Source organism: Oncorhynchus kisutch, unplaced genomic scaffold, assembly GCF_002021735.2.
Source record: "Oncorhynchus kisutch isolate 150728-3 unplaced genomic scaffold, Okis_V2 Okis01b-Okis20b_hom, whole genome shotgun sequence".
In the NCBI taxonomy this organism is placed as follows: Eukaryota; Metazoa; Chordata; class Actinopteri; order Salmoniformes; family Salmonidae; genus Oncorhynchus; species Oncorhynchus kisutch.
The window spans coordinates 10,684,600-10,704,330 of NW_022261978.1; the positions used below are offsets into that span (position 1 = coordinate 10,684,600).

The 19,731-nt window shown below is 42.6% G+C and overlaps 1 protein-coding gene across 1 annotated transcript; it reads right to left on the bottom strand.

Moving 5' to 3' along the window:
- Positions 1-1,851: 1,851 nt before the first annotated feature.
- LOC116358935 (zinc finger protein 135-like) lies at positions 1,852-19,298 on the bottom strand. The gene is made up of 2 exons (XM_031811374.1): positions 19,256-19,298; positions 1,852-3,864 (listed from the first exon to the last, which is right to left on the bottom strand). Exon 2 carries the CDS (start codon positions 3,722-3,724, stop codon positions 2,438-2,440), a length of 1,287 nt encoding a protein of 428 aa, XP_031667234.1. The 5' UTR covers positions 3,725-3,864; positions 19,256-19,298; the 3' UTR covers positions 1,852-2,437.
- Positions 19,299-19,731: the final 433 nt, after the last annotated feature.

Sequence of the window (19,731 nt, forward strand, 5' to 3'; positions counted from 1 at the left end):
TAGTTGCTCTGAGAATATTGAAACATTGTATCAACATAGTGGTTCTGAGAATATTGAAACATTGTGTCATAGTGGTTCTGAGAATATTGAAACATTGTGTCATAGTGGTTCTGAGAATATTGAAACATTGTGTCAACATAGTGGCTCTGAGAATATTGAAGCATTGTGTCAACATTGTGTCAACATAGTGGTACTGAGAATATTGAAGCATTGTGTCAACATTGTGTCAACATAGTGGTACTGAGAATATTGAAGCATTGTGTCAACATTGTGTCAACATAGTGGTACTGAGAATATTGAAGCATTGTGTCAACATTGTGTCAACATAGTGGTACTGAGAATATTGAAGCATTGTGTCAACATTGTGTCAACATAGTGGCTCTGACTAAGACATTTATTATGTCATGTGGCCAACCCACATAGCCTGGTTCCTCTCTAGGTTTCTTCCTAGGTTTTGGCCTTTCTAGGGAGTTTTTCCTAGCCACTTCTCCACCTGCATTGCTTGCTGTTTGGGGTTTCAGGCTGTGCTTCTCCACCTGCATTGCTTGCTGTTTGGGGTTTCAGGCTGGGTTTCTGTACAGCACTTTGAGATATCAGCTGATGTACGAAGGGCAATATAAATACATTTGATTTGATTTTGATTTGAACTCTTTTGGCCTGAATACCAAAAGTCATGTCTGGAGGAAACCTGCCACCATCCCTACGGTGAAGCATGGTGGTGGCAGCATCATGTTGTGGGGATGTTTTTCAGCGGCAGGGACTGTGAGACTAGTCAGGATCGAGGCAAAGACGAACAGAGCAAAGTAGAGAGATATCCTTAATGAAAACCTGCTGCAGGACCTCAGGCTAGGACCTCAGACTGGGGCAAAGTTTCATCTTCCAGGACAATGACAGTAACCACACAGCCAAGAGAACGCAGGAGTGGCTTCGGGACAAGTCTCTGAATGTCCTTGAGTGGCCCAGCCAGAGCCCGGACTTGAACCCGATCAAACATCTCTGGAGAGCCCTGAAAATAGCTGTGCAGCAACGCAAGAGAGGATCTGCAGAGAAGAATGGGAGCTTTAATGCCAAGCTTTAACGTCATATCCAAGAAGATTCGAGGCTGTAATCGCTGCCAAAGATGCTTCGAAACAGCACTGAGTAAAGGGTCTGAATACTTACAATATCAGTCAAAAGTTTGGACACACTTACTCATTCTGAATATTTCAGTTGTTTATTTTTAATACATTTGCAAAAGCATTTTACAAAACCAGTTTTTGCGTTTGTCATTTTGAGGTATTGTGTGCAGATTGAGGGGGGAAAAACAATTTCATACATTTTAGAATAAGGCTGTAACGAAACAAAATGTGGGGAAAAGTCAAGGGGCTAACAATACATCATGTAGATGTATATAATGAACAGACTAGGTCTATACTGCTCCTACATGGTGTAACAATACATCATGTAGATGTATATAATGAACAGACTAGGTCTATACTGCTCCTACATAGTGTAACAATACATCATGTAGATGTATATAATGAACAGACTAGGTCTATACTGCTCCTACATAGTGTAACAATACATCATGTAGATGTATATAATGAACAGACTAGGTCTATACTGCTCCTACATGGTGTAACAATACATCATGTAGATGTATATAATGAACAGACTAGGTCTATACTGCTCCTACATGGTGTAACAATACATCATGTAGATGTATATAATGAACAGACTAGGTCTATACTGCTCCTACATGGTGTAACAATACATCATGTAGATGTATATAATGAACAGACTAGGTCTATACTGCTCCTACATGGTTTAACAATACATAGATACAGGTATATAAAATTAACATCCACACAGTTTAAAAAAAATATCAGTTTACTTTTATTCAGTTACATGTTGAAATAATCAAATCATTTTTACAAATCAGCACCTGTGTTTTATCTGATGGAACAGTACTGATGGACACCACATTGAGGTAGTAAATGTTTTATCATGTCAACAACTTATCAATGTTATCAGAACAACGTCATCTAATTATCACACAGCTTAATAATAACTACTACACAAATGAACTCAATGAAAAAACACAACGACTAAATTCAAGAGGTTAAGATCAGAATCAAGTAAAACACATGAATAAATAACTAAATCACATAATGAACACTTAAGGGTTTATATTTATCAATAAAAATTCATAATGAAAATCAAATACATGCTAAATCTATTCTAATTTTAGATGCGAACATGTTTTGAGAGATTTTTTTTTACTAAGAACAAAAGTAAGGCTATTTTTTTTCTTACAATTTTATTTAATGTGGCATAAACCAAAGCACAAAAAGTTTGTCAAAACTATAAGTCAGAACACAGCCTCTATTCTCTCATGTGATTTCATGTCCTCTGACTGGGAAAATGTCTTTCCACACTGAGAACACTGGAACGGATTCTATCCCGTGTGTGTTCCTTCATGCCTTTTCAGGTTCACTAACTGGGTAAAACTCTTTCCACATTGGGAGCATTGGAAAGGTTTCTCTCCTGTGTGTGTCATCTCATGCTTTTTCAGTGTCCCTAAAAAGGTAAAACTCTTTCCGCACAAGGAGCAGTGGAAAGGCTTCTCTCCTGTGTGTATTCTCTCATGCATTTTCAAGTTCCCTAACCAGGCAAAACTTTTTCCACACTGAGAGCATTGGAAAGGCTTATCTCCTGTGTGTGTCCGCTCATGTGATTTCAGGTCCCCTAGCTGGATAAATCTCTTTCCACAGTCTGAACAGTGGTATGGCTTCTCCCCTGTGTGTGTTCTCAAATGCATATTCAGATTCCCTAACCGGGTAAAACTCTTTCCACACTGAGAGCATTGGAAAGGCCTCTCTACAGTGTGTGTTCTCTCGTGTGATTTCAGGTCCCCTGATGAGAAAAATTTACTTTCACATTGGGAGCATTGATATGGCTTCTCTCCAGTGTGTGTTCTTTCATGCACTTTTAGATGCCCTGAGTGTCCAAAACCTTTTCCACACTGGGAGCAGTGATAAGGCTTATTTCCTGTGTGTGTCATCTCATGCATTTTCAGGTTCCCTAAATGGGTAAAACGTTTTCCACAGAAGGAGCAATGGAAAGGCTTCTCTCCTGTGTGTGTCATCTCATGCGTTTTCAAGTTCCCTAAACGGGTAAAACTTTTTCCACAATGAGAGCATTGGAATGGTTGTTCACCTGTGTGTATTCTCTTGTGTTTTTTCAGATGTGATGACTGCATAAATCTCTTTCCACATTGAGAGCATTGGAAAGGCCTATCTACTAAATGTGTTCTCTCATGTTTTCTCAGGTCCCCTGGTGAGAAAAAACCCTTTTGACACTGGGAGCATTGATACGGCTTCTCTCCAGTGTGTGTTCTTTCATGCACTTTTAAATGCCCTGAGTATCTAAAACCCTTTCCACACTGAGAGCATTGATACGGCTTCTCTCCTGTGTGTATTCTTTCATGCTCTTTCAGATGCGACGACTGGATAAATCTCTTTCCACACTGAGCGCATTGGAAAGGCCTCTCTAAAGACTGTGTGTGTGTTCTCTCATGGGACTTCAGGTCCCCTGGTGAGAAACATTTCTTTTCACACTGTGAGCATTGATATGGCTTCTCTCCAGTGTGTCTTCTTTCATGCACCTTTAGATGCCCTGACTGTCCAAAACCCTTTCCACACTGGGAGCAGTGATAAGGCTTCTCCCCTGTATGTGTTTTCATATGTTCTTTCAGGTGCCCTAACCGGATAAATCTCTTCCCACACTGGGAGCAGTGGTGTGCTCTTGCTGGTTTGGATGTCTCTGGGTCAGGTTCTTCTGAAGGACTCGTCCCGCTTTCAGAATGAGAGTCTGTTCTCTCTCCTGTCAAAGACAGAGTATTTGGTTAAACAGAGAGACCTGAATGAAACCTGCACATGGTAAAACTGTCTACCTATGAGGTTTAATCTAGACTAGATCCCTCGATAAAAGAGCAATGGATAAATAGACTAGTCAGTATAGGATACATGTAATAGACTAGTCAGTATAGGATACATGTAATAGACTAGTCAGTATAGGATACATGTATTAGACCTAATGGATAAATAGACTAGTCAGTATAGGATACATGTAATAGACTAGTCAGTATAGGACACATGTAATAGACTAGTCAGTATAGGATACATGTAATAGACCTAATGGGTAAATAGACTAGTCAGTATAGGATACATGTAATAGACTAGTCAGTATAGGATACATGTAATAGACTAGTCAGTATAGGATACATGTATTAGACCTAATGGATAAATAGACTAGTCAGTATAGGATACATGTAATAGACTAGTCAGTATAGGATACATGTATTAGACCTAATAGATAAATAGACTAGTCAGTATAGGATACATGTAATAGACTAGTCAGTATAGGATACATGTAATAGACTAGTCAGTATAGGATACATATATTAGACTAGTCAGTATAGGATACATGTAATAGACTAGTCAGTATAGGATACATGTATTAGACCTAATGGATAAATAGACTAGTCAGTATAGGATACATGTAATAGACTAGTCAGTATAGGATACATGTAATAGACTAGTCAGTATAGGATACATGTAATAGACTAGTCAGTATAGGATACATGTAATAGACCTAATGGATAAATAGACTAGTCAGTATAGGATACATGTAATAGACCTAATGGATAAATAGACTAGTCAGTATAGGATACATGTAATAGACTAGTCAGTATAGGACACATGTAATAGACTAGTCAGTATAGGATACATGTAATAGACTAGTCAGTATAGAATACATGTAATAGACTAGTCAGTACAGGATACATGTAATAGACTAGATTAGGTCTCTCAGTATAGAATACATTGTTGTTATTTGTCAGGCTACTAGATCTAAAGGGGAAATCTGCAGTTCAACATCCTGCCACAGTTTTGGTATAAAGCTGAGGGATGGGGGTTAGAGAAACATAACCACTCAAATGCATTGACAGCGCTATGGATGCAAAATTATAGTTGTAACCATGTTGAGCGAATAAGTCTTTGTTTACAATTAGGCCTACATTGTTTACAAATTATGTCTTTGTTTACAATTAGGCCAACATTGTTTACAAATAATGTCTTTGGTTACAATTAGTCCTACATTGTTTACAAATAATGGCTTTGTTTACAATTAGGCCTACATTGTTTACAAATAATGTCTTTGTTTACAATTAGACCTACATTGTTTACAAATAATGTCTTTGTTTACAATTAGGCCTACATTGTTTACAAATAATGTATTTGTTTACAATTGGGCCTGCATTGTTTACAAATAATGTCTTTGTTTACAATTGGGCCTACATTGTTTACAAATAATGTCTTTGTTTACAATTAGGCCTACATTGTTTACAAATAATGGAGGAAAAACAAGCTCAGGGTAAAAGTGTAACTATTAATCACACTTCTAACTTTGGATGCAAATAAATAACTACAAATTATTAACATTTTCTGCTATTTTCCTGTTTCAACCAGTTCATGTGGTGGTTGTATCCGTACCAGTTTTAAATTATATTTCCTGTTTCAACCAGTTCATGTGGTGGTTGTATCCGTACCAGTTTTATATTCTATTTCCTGTTTCAACCAGTTAATGTGGTGGTTGTATCCGTACCAGTTTTAAATTCTATTTCCTGTTTCAACCAGTTCATGTGGTGGTTGTATCCATACCAGTTTTATATTCTATTTCCTGTGTCAACCAGTTAATGTGGTGGTTGTATCCAGTTCATGTGGTGGTTGTATCCAGTTCATGTGGTGGTTGTATCCAGTTCATGTGGTGGTTGTATCCAGTTCATGTGGTGGTTGTATCCAGTTCATGTGGTGGTTGTACCCAGTTCATGTGGTGGTTGTATCCAGTAGTTCATGTGGTGGTTGTATCCAGTAGTTCATGTGGTGGTTGTATCCAGTAGTTCATGTGGTGGTTGTATCCAGTAGTTCATGTGGTGGTTGTATCCAGTAGTTCATGTGGTGGTTGTATCCAGTAGTTCATGTGGTGGTTGTATCCAGTTCATGTGGTGGTTGTATCCAGTTCATGTGGTGGTTGTATCCAGTTCATGTAGTGGTTGTATCCAGTTCATGTGGTGGTTGTATCCAGTTCATGTGGTGGTTGTATCCAGTTCATGTGGTGGTTGTATCCAGTTCATGTGGTGGTTGTATCCAGTTCATGTGGTGGTTGTATCCAGTTCATGTGGTGGTTGTATCCAGTTCATGTGGTGGTTGTATCCAGTTCATGTGGTGGTTGTATCCAGTTCATGTGGTGGTTGTATCCAGTTCATGTGGTGGTTGTACCCAGTTCATGTGGTGGTTGTACCCAGTTCATGTGGTGGTTGTACCCAGTTCATGTGGTGGTTGTATCCAGTTCATGTGGTGGTTGTATCCAGTTCATGTGGTGGTTGTATCCAGTTCATGTGGTGGTTGTATCCAGTTCATGTGGTGGTTGTATCCAGTTCATGTGGTGGTTGTATCCAGTTCATGTGGTGGTTGTATCCAGTTCATGTGGTGGTGTATCCAGTTCATGTGGTGGTTGTATCCAGTTCATGTGGTGGTTGTATCCAGTTCATGTGGTGGTTGTATCCAGTTCATGTGGTGGTTGTATCCAGTTCATGTGGTGGTTGTATCCAGTTCATGTGGTGGTTGTATCCAGGTTCATGTGGTGGTTGTATCCAGTTCATGTGGTGGTTGTATCCAGTTCATGTGGTGGTTGTATCCAGTTCATGTGGTGGTTGTATCCAGTTCATGTGGTGGTTGTATCCAGTTCATGTGGTGGTTGTATCCAGTTCATGTGGTGGTTGTATCCAGTTCATGTGGTGGTTGTATCCAGTTCATGTGGTGGTTGTATCCAGTTCATGTGGTGGTTGTATCCAGTTCATGTGGTGGTTGTATCCAGTTCATGTGGTGGTTGTATCCAGTTCATGTGGTGGTTGTATCCAGTTCATGTGGTGGTTGTATCCAGTTCATGTGGTGGTTGTATCCAGTTCATGTGGTGGTTGTATCCAGTTCATGTGGTGGTTGTATCCAGTTCATGTGGTGGTTGTATCCAGTTCATGTGGTGGTTGTATCCAGTTCATGTGGTGGTTGTACCAGTTCATGTGGTGGTTGTATCCAGTTCATGTGGTGGTTGTATCCAGTTCATGTGGTGGTTGTACCCAGTTCATGTGGTGGTTGTATCCAGTAGTTCATGTGGTGGTTGTATCCAGTAGTTCATGTGGTGGTTGTATCCAGTAGTTCATGTGGTGGTTGTATCCAGTAGTTCATGTGGTGGTTGTATCCAGTTCATGTGGTGGTTGTATCTGTACCCGTTTTAAATTCTAAGCCAATCAGATGCTTTATTATTTAGTTATTGACAGTTGTGTAAGTTTCCACTCGTTGACAATTTCAAAAGCTGAAAAAAGAAAAACTTGTGTTGAGGTCTTGACTCTCAAGATAAACACATTTTCCCAATATTTTTAAGTACCTTGTGAGAAGTGATAATACTTCATGTAAAAACGAAGATGTGACTGTGTTGATAATATATCTACTTCCTTCCCCTTTCACTTGAGTAATGACTATTTCCTGCTAATTAAACAGATGGGATTTTCACGCTAACAGCCGTACCACATGTCAGTCATTACAGTAGCAACATAACTTGGTGAACCACAACAAGATAATAGATCTACTTCCTTCCCCTTCCATTTTTTGTTTGTGGTAATGCTGAGAAAGATTTAGCCTTGCTTGGACCAATTCATTTCCACATTTACAATAATGATACATTTTCGCTCTTCTCACTAACAGCTAAATGATTGCATCTTGTTATTGTATTGCACACAAATTGTCTATGGGATTGAGGTCGGGGCTTTGTGATGGCCACTCCAATACCTTGACTTTGTCGTCCTTAAGCCATTTTGCCACAACTTTGGAATTACGCTTGTGGTGATTGTCCATTTGGAAGACCCATTTGCGACCAAGCTTTAACTTCCTGACCGAAGTCTTGAGATGTTGCTTCAATATATCCATAGAATTTTCTTTCCTCATGAAGCCATCTATTTTGTGAAGTGCACCAGGCCCTCCTGCAGCAAAGCACCCCTTCGGCTTGCAAGCCTCCCCATTTTTAATCCAAACATAACAATGGTCATTATGGCCAAACAGTTGGTATTTTTATTTCATCAGACCAGGGGACATTTCTCCAAAAAGTACAATCTTTGTCCCCATGTGCAGTTGCAAACCGTAGTCTGGCATTTTTTATGGCGGTTTTGGAGCAGTGGCTTCTTCCTTGCTGAGCGGTCTTTCAGGTTATGTCGATATAGGACTTGTTTTACTGTGGATATAGATACTTTTGTACCTGTTTCCTCCAGCATCTTCACAATGTCCTTTGCTGTTGTTCTGGGATTGATTTGCACTTCTCGCACCAAAGTACGTTCATCTCTAGGACACAGAACGTGTCTCCTTCCTGAGCAGTATGACGGCTGTGTGGTCCCATGGTGTTTATACTTGCGTACTATTGTTTGTACAGATGAACGTGGTACCTTCAGGCATTTGGAAATTGCTCCCAAGGATGAACCAGACCTGTGGAGGTCTACAATTTATATTTCTGAGGTCTTGGATGATTTCTTTTGATTTTCCCATGATGTCAAGCAAAGAGGCACTGAGTTTGAAGGTAGGCCTTGAAATACATCCACAGGTACACCTCCAATTGACTCAAATTATCAGAAGCTCAGAAGCTTCTAAATCCATGGCATAATTTTCCAAGCTGTTTAAAGGCACAGTTAACTTAGTGTATGTAAACTTCTTACCCACTGGAATTGTGATACAGTGAATTATAAATGAGAGGTTTATCACCAGACACAGACTGAGAAGGACGTGGAGGTTTATCACCAGGCACGGACTGAGAAGGACGAGGAGGTTTATCACCAGGCACGGACTGAGAAGGACGAGGAGGTTTATCACCAGGTACGGACTGAGAAGGATGTGGTTTATCACCAGACACGGACTGAGAAGGACGTGGAGGTTTTTCACCAGGTACGGACTGAGAAGGATGTGGAGGTTTTTTACCGGGTACGGACTGAGAAGGATGTGGAGGTTTTTCTCCAGGCACGGACTGAGAAGAACGTGGAGATTTATCACCAGGCACGGACTGAGAAGGACAAGTAGGTTTTTCACCAGGTACGGACTGAGAAGGACGAGGAGGTTTATCACCAGGCACGGACTGAGAAGGACAAGTAGGTTTTTCACCAGGTACGGACTGAGAAGGACGAGGAGGTTTTTCACCAGGTACGGACTGAGAAGGACGAGGAGGTTTTTCACCAGGTACGGACTGAGAAGGATGTGGAGGTTTTTTACCAGGTACGGACTGAGAAGGATGTGGAGATTTATCACCAGGCACGGACTGAGAAGGACGAGGAGGTTTTTCACCAGGTACGGACTGAGAAGGACAAGGAGGTTTTTCACCAGGTACGGACTGAGAAGGACGAGGAGGTTTTTCACCAGGTACGGACTGAGAAGGACGAGGAGGTTTTTCACCAGGTACGGACTGAGAAGGACGAGGAGGTTTTTCACCAGGTACGGACTGAGAAGGACGAGGAGGTTTTTCACCAGGTACGGACTGAGAAGGACGAGGAGGTTTATCACCAGGTACGGACTGAGAAGGACGAGGAGGTTTTTCACCAGGTACGGACTGAGAAGGACGAGGAGGTTTTTCACCAGGTAAAAATGACTGTCAGCTGTTAATTTATTTTTATAACACCGCACTAATCCATGACATTTTCTCCCCAGTAAAGTGTAACCTGTGTGTTTGCTTGTTTACGTCTCTGTATCCTGTTCCCTTTAACTCTGCTCCTGTTCTCCAGGACCTAGGGGGTTCTGCCCAACACCCAGACGTGGATCCACCTGTTGTCCTCCATTACCTGTTCTCCAGGACCTAGTGGGTTCTGCCCAACACCCAGACGTGGATCCACCTGCTGTCCTCCATTACCTGTTCTCCAGGATCTAGGGGGTTCTGCCCAACACCCAGACGTGGATCCACCTGTTGTCCTCCATTACCTGTTCTCCAGAACCTAGGGGGTTCTGCCCAACACCCAGACGTGGATCCACCTGCTGTCCTCCATTACCTGTTCTCCAGAACCTAGGGGGTTCTGCCCAACACCCAGACGTGGATCCACCTGTTGTCCTCCATTACCTGTTCTCCAGGACCTAGTGGGTTCTGCCCAACACCCAGACGTGGATCCACCTGCTGTCCTCCATTACCTGTTCTCCAGGACCTAGTGGGTTCTGCCCAACACCCAGACATGGATCCACCTGCTGTCCTCCATTACCTGTTCTCCAGAACCTAGGGGGTTCTGCCCAACACCCAGATGTGGATCCACCTGCTGTCCTCCATTACCTGTTCTCCAGGACCTAGGGGGTTCTGCCCAACACCCAGACGTGGATCCACCTGCTGTCCTCCATTACCTGTTCTCCAGGACCTAGGGGGTTCTGCCCAACACCCAGACGTGGATCCACCTGCTGTTCTCCATTACCAACCATTACCTCCAACTTTTCATTACATCATCTACAGTTACTGTTGATGTCATTATCTGCTGAGAAGGTTTTCTTGCTGTATCATACTGGCCACATACTATGAGAGATACACAGATGAACTAAAAACTATTAGCACCGCAAACACTCAGAACAAAAGAGAGAGCAGCAATGTCTGGACTTTGTTGTCTCCTTCTTCAAGTCCCCCTTTCTGAGAACAAGTGACAGGCAGAATTCCACACTCCAGAAATCAGTATTTTAGTCTATGATTGCCATGTGAGTGCACAACAAAAATCTGTAAAATCTGTTAAAAAAATACATCTGTAAAAATACATCTGTAAAAATACATCTGTAAAAAATACATCTGTAAAAATAAATTAATGACAGGAATAATACCGAAGTTTATGTATTCAGCTCTTAAATAATGTCAGGTTGGTTTTCACAGCTGTTCCACAAGGTGTTCATTACTGCTCTAAGGTGTCCTGACTAGGTGTTCATTACTGCTCTAAGGTGTCTTGACTAGGTGTTCATTACTGCTCTAAGGTGTCCTGACTAGGTGTTCATTACTGCTCTAAGGTGTCCTGACTAGGTGTTCATTACTGCTCTAAGGTGTCCTGACTAGGTGTTCATTACTGCTCTAAGGTGTCCTGACTAGGTGTTCATTACTGCTCTAAGGTGTCCTGACTAGGTGTTCATTACTGCTCTAAGGTGTCCTGACTAGGTGTTCATTACTGCTCTAAGGTGTCCTGACTAGGTGTTCATTACTGCTCTAAGGTGTCCTGACTAGGTGTTCATTACTGCTCTAAGGTATCCTGACTAGGTGTTCATTACTGCTCTAAGGTGTCCTGACTAGGTGTTCATTACTGCTCTAAGGTATCCTGACTAGGTGTTCATTACTGCTCTAAGGTGTCCTGACTAGGTGTTCATTACTGCTCTAAGGTATCCTGACTAGGTGTTCATTACTGCTCTAAGGTGTCCTGACTAGGTGTTCATTACTGCTCTAAGGTGTCCTGACTAGGTGTTCATTACTGCTCTAAGGTGTCCTGACTAGGTGTTCATTACTGCTCTAAGGTGTCCTGACTAGGTGTTCATTACTGCTCTAAGGTGTCCTGACTAGGTGTTCATTACTGCTCTAAGGTGTCCTGACTAGGTGTTCATTACTGCTCTAAGGTGTCCTGACTAGGTGTTCATTACTGCTCTAAGGTGTCCTGACTAGGTATTCATTACTGCTCTAAGGTGTCCTGACTAGGTGTTCATTACTGTAAGCTCTAAGGTGTCCTGACTAGGTGTTCATTACTGCTCTAAGGTGTCCTGACTAGGTGTTCATTACTGCTCTAAGGTGTCCTGACTAGGTGTTCATTACTGCTCTAAGGTGTCCTGACTAGGTGTTCATTACTGCTCTAAGGTGTCCTGACTAGGTGTTCATTACTGCTCTAAGATGTCCTGACTAGGTGTTCATTACTGCTCTAAGGTGTCCTGACTAGGTGTTCATTACTGCTCTAAGGTGTCCTGACTAGGTGTTCATTACTGCTCTAAGGTGTCCTGACTAGGTGTTGATTACTGCTCTAAGGTGTCCTGACTAGGTGTTCATTACTGCTCTAAGGTGTCCTGACTAGGTGTTCATTACTGCTCTAAGGTGTCCTGACTAGGTGTTCATTACTGCTCTAAGGTGTCCTGACTAGGTGTTCATTACTAAGGTGTCCTGACTAGGTGTTCATTACTGCTCTAAGGTGTCCTGACTAGGTGTTCATTACTGCTCTAAGGTATCCTGACTAGGTGTTCATACCTGCTCTAAGGTGTCCTGACTAGGTGTTCATTACTGTAAGCTCTAAGGTGTCCTGACTAGGTGTTCATACCTGCTCTAAGGTGTCCTGACTAGGTGTTCATTGCTGCTCTAAGGTGTCCTGACTAGGTGTTCATTACTGCTCTAAGGTGTCCTGACTAGGTGTTCATTACTGCTCTAAGGTGTCCTGACTAGGTGTTCATTACTGCTCTAAGGTGTCCTGACTAGGTGTTCATTACTGCTCTAAGGTGTCCTGACTAGGTGTTCATTACTGCTCTAAGGTGTCCTGACTAGGTGTTCATTACTGCTCTAAGGTGTCCTGACTAGGTGTTCATTACTGCTCTAAGATGTCCTGACTAGGTGTTCATTACTGCTCTAAGGTGTCCTGACTAGGTGTTCATTACTGCTCTAAGGTGTCCTGACTAGGTGTTCATTACTGCTCTAAGGTGTCCTGACTAGGTGTTGATTACTGCTCTAAGGTGTCCTGACTAGGTGTTCATTACTGCTCTAAGGTGTCCTGACTAGGTGTTCATTACTGCTCTAAGGTGTCCTGACTAGGTGTTCATTACTGCTCTAAGGTGTCCTGACTAGGTGTTCATTACTAAGGTGTCCTGACTAGGTGTTCATTACTGCTCTAAGGTGTCCTGACTAGGTGTTCATTACTGCTCTAAGGTATCCTGACTAGGTGTTCATACCTGCTCTAAGGTGTCCTGACTAGGTGTTCATTACTGTAAGCTCTAAGGTGTCCTGACTAGGTGTTCATACCTGCTCTAAGGTGTCCTGACTAGGTGTTCATTGCTGCTCTAAGGTGTCCTGACTAGGTGTTCATTACTGCTCTAAGGTGTCCTGACTAGGTGTTCATTACTGCTCTAAGGTGTCCTGACTAGGTGTTCATTACTGCTCTAAGGTGTCCTGACTAGGTGTTCATTACTGCTCTAAGGTGTCCTGACTAGGTGTTCATTACTGCTCTAAGGTGTCCTGACTAGGTGTTCATTACTGCTCTAAGGTGTCCTGACTAGGTGTTCATTACTTCTCTAAGGTATCCTGACTAGGTGTTCATTACTGCTCTAAGGTATCCTGACTAGGTGTTCATTACTGCTCTATGGTGTCCTGACTAGGTGTTCATTACTGCTCTAAGGTGTCCTGACTAGGTGTTCATTACTGCTCTAAGGTGTCCTGACTAGGTGTTCATTACTGCTCTAAGGTGTCCTGACTAGGTGTTCATTACTGCTCTAAGGTGTCCTGACTAGGTGTTCATTACTGCTCTAAGGTGTCCTGACTAGGTGTTCATTACTGCTCTAAGGTATCCTGACTAGGTGTTCATTACTGCTCTAAGGTGTCCTGACTAGGTGTTCATTACTGCTCTAAGGTGTCCTGACTAGGTGTTCATTACTGCTCTAAGGTGTCCTGACTAGGTGTTCATTACTGCTCTAAGGTGTCCTGACTAGGTGTTCATTACTGCTCTAAGGTGTCCTGACTAGGTGTTCATTACTGCTCTAAGGTGTCCTGACTAGGTGTTCATTACTGCTCTAAGGTGTCCTGACTAGGTGTTCATTACTGCTCTAAGGTATCCTGACTAGGTGTTCATTACTGTAAGCTCTAAGGTATCCTGACTAGGTGTTCATTACTGCTCTAAGGTATCCTGACTAGGTGTTCATTACTGCTCTAAGGTGTCCTGACTAGGTGTTCATTACTGCTCTAAGGTATCCTGACTAGGTGTTCATTACTGCTCTAAGGTGTCCTGACTAGGTGTTCATTACTGCTCTAAGGTGTCCTGACTAGGTGTTCATTACTGCTCTAAGGTGTCCTGACTAGGTGTTCATTACTGCTCTAAGGTGTCCTGACTAGGTGTTCATTACTGCTCTAAGGTGTCCTGACTAGGTGTTCATTACTGCTCTAAGGTGTCCTGACTAGGTGTTCATTACTGCTCTAAGGTGTCCTGACTAGGTGTTCATTACTGCTCTAAGGTGTCCTGACTAGGTGTTCATTACTAAGGTGTCCTGACTAGGTGTTCATTACTGCTCTAAGGTGTCCTGACTAGGTGTTCATTACTGCTCTAAGGTATCCTGACTAGGTGTTCATACCTGCTCTAAGGTGTCCTGACTAGGTGTTCATTACTGTAAGCTCTAAGGTGTCCTGACTAGGTGTTCATACCTGCTCTAAGGTGTCCTGACTAGGTGTTCATTGCTGCTCTAAGGTGTCCTGACTAGGTGTTCATTACTGCTCTAAGGTGTCCTGACTAGGTGTTCATTACTGCTCTAAGGTGTCCTGACTAGGTGTTCATTACTGCTCTAAGGTGTCCTGACTAGGTGTTCATTACTGCTCTAAGGTGTCCTGACTAGGTGTTCATTACTGCTCTAAGGTGTCCTGACTAGGTGTTCATTACTGCTCTAAGGTGTCCTGACTAGGTGTTCATTACTTCTCTAAGGTATCCTGACTAGGTGTTCATTACTGCTCTAAGGTATCCTGACTAGGTGTTCATTACTGCTCTATGGTGTCCTGACTAGGTGTTCATTACTGCTCTAAGGTGTCCTGACTAGGTGTTCATTACTGCTCTAAGGTGTCCTGACTAGGTGTTCATTACTGCTCTAAGGTGTCCTGACTAGGTGTTCATTACTGCTCTAAGGTGTCCTGACTAGGTGTTCATTACTGCTCTAAGGTGTCCTGACTAGGTGTTCATTACTGCTCTAAGGTATCCTGACTAGGTGTTCATTACTGCTCTAAGGTGTCCTGACTAGGTGTTCATTACTGCTCTAAGGTGTCCTGACTAGGTGTTCATTACTGCTCTAAGGTGTCCTGACTAGGTGTTCATTACTGCTCTAAGGTGTCCTGACTAGGTGTTCATTACTGCTCTAAGGTGTCCTGACTAGGTGTTCATTACTGCTCTAAGGTGTCCTGACTAGGTGTTCATTACTGCTCTAAGGTGTCCTGACTAGGTGTTCATTACTGCTCTAAGGTATCCTGACTAGGTGTTCATTACTGTAAGCTCTAAGGTATCCTGACTAGGTGTTCATTACTGCTCTAAGGTGTCCTGACTAGGTGTTCATTACTGCTCTAAGGTATCCTGACTAGGTGTTCATTACTGCTCTAAGGTGTCCTGACTAGGTGTTCATTACTGCTCTAAGGTGTCCTGACTAGGTGTTCATTACTGCTCTAAGGTGTCCTGACTAGGTGTTCATTACTGCTCTAGGGTGTCCTGACTAGGTGTTCATTACTGCTCTAAGGTGTCCTGACTAGGTGTTCATTACTGCTCTAAGGTATCCTGACTAGGTGTTCATTACTGCTCTAAGGTATCCTGACTAGGTGTTCATTACTGCTCTAAGGTATCCTGACTAGGTGTTCATTACTGCTCTAAGGTATCCTGACTAGGTGTTCATTACTGCTCTAAGGTATCCTGACTAGGTGTTCATTACTGCTCTAAGGTGTCCTGACTAGGTGTTCATAACTGCTCTAAGGTGTCCTGACTAGGTGTTCATTACTGCTCTAAGGTGTCCTGACTAGGTGTTCATTACTGTAAGCTCTAAGGTATCCTGACTAGGTGTTCATTACTGCTCTAAGGTGTCCTGACTAGGTGTTCATTACTGCTCTAAGGTGTCCTGACTAGGTGTTCATTACTGCTCTAAGGTGTCCTGACTAGGTGTTCATTACTGCTCTAAGGTGTCCTGACTAGGTGTTCATTACTGCTCTAAGGTGTCCTGACTAGGTGTTCATTACTGCTCTAAGGTGTCCTGACTAGGTGTTCATTACTGCTCTAAGGTGTCCTGACTAGGTGTTCATTACTGCTCTAAGGTGTCCTGACTAGGTGTTCATTACTGCTCTAAGGTGTCCTGACTAGGTGTTCATTACTGCTCTAAGGTATCCTGACTAGGTGTTCATTACTGTAAGCTCTAAGGTGTCCTGACTAGGTGTTCATTACTGCTCTAAGGTGTCCTGACTAGGTGTTCATTACTGCTCTAAGGTGTCCTGACTAGGTGTTCATTACTGCTCTAAGGTATCCTGACTAGGTGTTCATTACTGTAAGCTCTAAGGTGTCCTGACTAGGTGTTCATTACTGCTCTAAGGTATCCTGACTAGGTGTTCATTACTGTAAGCTCTAAGGTGTCCTGACTAGTCCAGGGACCTACAACAGAGACGTATCTGAGCTATGCGAGATCGTAATAGACTATTGTAATGATATTATTTCAGTGTAGATGAGGGAAGGGCAGGTTAAATTAAAAACATCACAGCCAGACAAGCCAGTGTGTGAATTAAATTGATTTGCATATGAATGGAGTGGAAATTAGCTGACTTCCTGGTCTGTAAGGTAAGTGACTTTAATGTGTCAAGCAGATGACTCCTCATCCTCTCTCTCCTCATCCTCTCTCTCCTCATCCTCTTTCTCCTCACCCCCTCTCTCCTCATCCTCTCTCTCCTCATCCTCTCTCTCCTCTCCCTGACTTCCTGGTCTGTAAGGTAAGTGACTTTAATGTGTCAAGCAGATGACTCCTCATCCTCTCTCTCCTCATCCTCTCTCTCCTCATCATCTCTTTCCTCACCCCCTCTCTCCTCATCCTCTCTCTCCTCATCCTCTCTCTCCTCTCCCTGACTTCCTGGTCTGTAAGGTAAGTTACTTTAATGTGTCAAGCAGATGACTCCTCATCCTCTCTCTCCTCATCCTCTCTCTCCTCATCCCCTCTTCCTTTCTCTCCTCTCCCGGACTTCCTGGTCTGTAAGGTAAGTGACTTTAATGTGTCAAGCAGATGACTCCTCATCCCCTCTCTCCTCATCCTCTCTCTCCTCTCCCTGACTTCCTGGTCTGTAAGGTAAGTGACTTTAATGTGTCAAGCAGATGACTCCTCATCCCCTCTCCCTCTCTCTCCTCATCCCCTCTCTCTCCTCATCCCCTCTCTCCTCACCCTCTCTGTCCTCATCCTCTCTCTCCTCCTCTCTCTCCTCATCCTCTCTCTCCTCATCCTTTCTCTCCTCTCCCTGACTTCCTGGTCTGTAAGGTAAGTGACTTTAATGTGTCAAGCAGATGACTCCTCATCCCCTCTCTCCTCATCCTCTCTCTCCTCATCCCCTCTCTCCTCATCCTCTCTCTCCTCATCCTCTCTCTCCTCATCCTCTCTCTCCTCATCCTCTCTCTCCTCATCCCCTCTCGCCTCATCCTCTCTCTCCTCATCCTCTCTCTCCTCATCCCCTCTCTCCTCATCCCCTCTCTCCTCTTCCTGACTTCCTGGTCTGTAAGGTAAGTAACTTTAATGTGTCAAGCAGATGACACATTCTCTTAGCCATTTACGAAACATAGCAACGTTAAGACATGGACTTCATGTTAAAATGTTAACAACGTGCCCAAAAAATTGTTTCAATTAATGTTTTCATTTTATTAGCTAAACTAAACTTGTTTAAAAACAGCAACATTGTTGTGGAAATCAGCCTTGTTAGCATAGCAATGATGAAAATAACGTAATTTAGGCTGCAATGATCTCCAAGATTCTAATCATTACGTCATCACACCGTTGATATGGCAACGGACACTAATAGTTTATCGAATCCCATTGTGACGTAGAGGGGGACGCTATTTGGCCGGGGGACATTATTTGGCACGACAGGCCCTTAGGTTTATTACTGCTGATGGTTCTAGAACTCACCATTGGGCCCTTAGGTTTATTACTGCTGATGGTTCTAGAACTCACCATTGGGCCCTTAGGTTTATTACTGCTGATGGTTCCAGAACTCACCATTGGGCCCTTAGGTTTATTACTGCTGATGGTTCTAGATCTCACCCTTGTGTTTCGTATCAAAAAGTGGGTTGGGCCTCTTTGTATGCAAAGAGCATTTTCTTGTGTTTATCTACAAAGCACTCATGTAGAAACTTCCTATGTATCTGTCATCAAGAATCCGGTGGCCGGTGTGGTGGTTCTTATCCACAGAGGGCCTGTGTGTTGGTCCTTATCCACAGAGGGCCGGTGTGGTGGTCCTTATCCACAGAGGGCCAGTGCGGTAGTAGATTTTTGTTCTAACCAATCAGTAACAACGAATCAAGTCTTGATTGAAGTCTATGATTGGTTTATAAGTTGAATCGGGTGTGTACTGGTTGTTCTCTGCGGATGTGATTGGACACCCCTTGTGATGAGTGCTACTTCCATGACGAATAGTAATAAATGATTTCAGTAACTTCAGGGGCGGTGATTATCATTCAAGATCACATAACAAAATGTCTGTTTTTAACAATTGGAATAAAAAAAAATTGGATTATATTTTAAAATGTATTATTTAATGGGTATGGCTATTAAACCCAGTCTGGACATTTCACATATTTTATTTATAAAACTAAACACGAATGATTCATCTTTAATTTTAGCTCGACTTTCTTTCAGGAACATTAGGGCTGTATACGTTAGAAATATCTACATTTAGATTTGTGTGGGCTTAATGTACAACTTAACCTATATTATTGGTTCTGATGGGAACTGTGACAGTTGAACTAAAGCTTGTGGGGCATTTATAAATGAGGCTATATTTAAACAACAAGGCCCTGGGGGGTGTGGCCAATATTCCACGGCTATGGGCTGTTCTTAAGCACGACACAACGCAGAGTGCCTGGATATAGCCCTTACCCATGGAATGTTGGCCATATACCACAAACACCCGAGTTGCCTTATTGTTATTATAAACTGGTTACCAACATAATTAGAGCAGTAAAATGTATGTTTTGTCATACCCATGGTATACCACGGCTTTCAGCGAATCAGCATTCAGGGCTCCAACCACCCAGTTTATAATCTCCAAGAAAGAATGGCTAGGCCTATATATCACTAATTTAAACGTTTTTAAAACCGCAAGGACCAATCGCAGAATCCTTCAGTAAAGAACAACATTCATATGTAGAACATCAATAGAATGCCCCTTAAAAACAACACAGTTCAACAACTGCAGAGTTCGTGCCCCCTGTTTTTAAGACAATACTCACTGGTGTTAATCAGATCTTCTGTCTCCTCCTCCCCTCCTCCTTCTTCCTCCTCCTCATCATTATCATCCTCTTTCGCTCCCAAAACGTCTTCCTTCTCCTCTTTTATTGAGATAGCATACTCTTCCTCTTTCACTCCAAAATGTTCTCTCTCTTCTTTCAGTATAACATCCTCCTCCTCTTTTTTCAATGTGATATCTTCCTCTTCCTCCCTTTTCATTATCGAAGCTTCTACCACCTCTTCTTCCACTGTGACAGCCTCCTCTTCCTCCTTTTTAATTCTGAAAGCTTCTACCTCCTCCTCTTCCACTGTGACAGCCTCTATCCCCTCTTCCTCTTTCACTCCAAATCGTTCTTCCTCTTCTTTCACTGTAACATCCTCCTCCTCTTTTTTCAATGTGATAGCCTCCTCTTCCTCCTTTTTAATTCTGAAAGCTTCTACCTCCTCCTCTTCCACTATGACAGCCTCTATCCCCTCT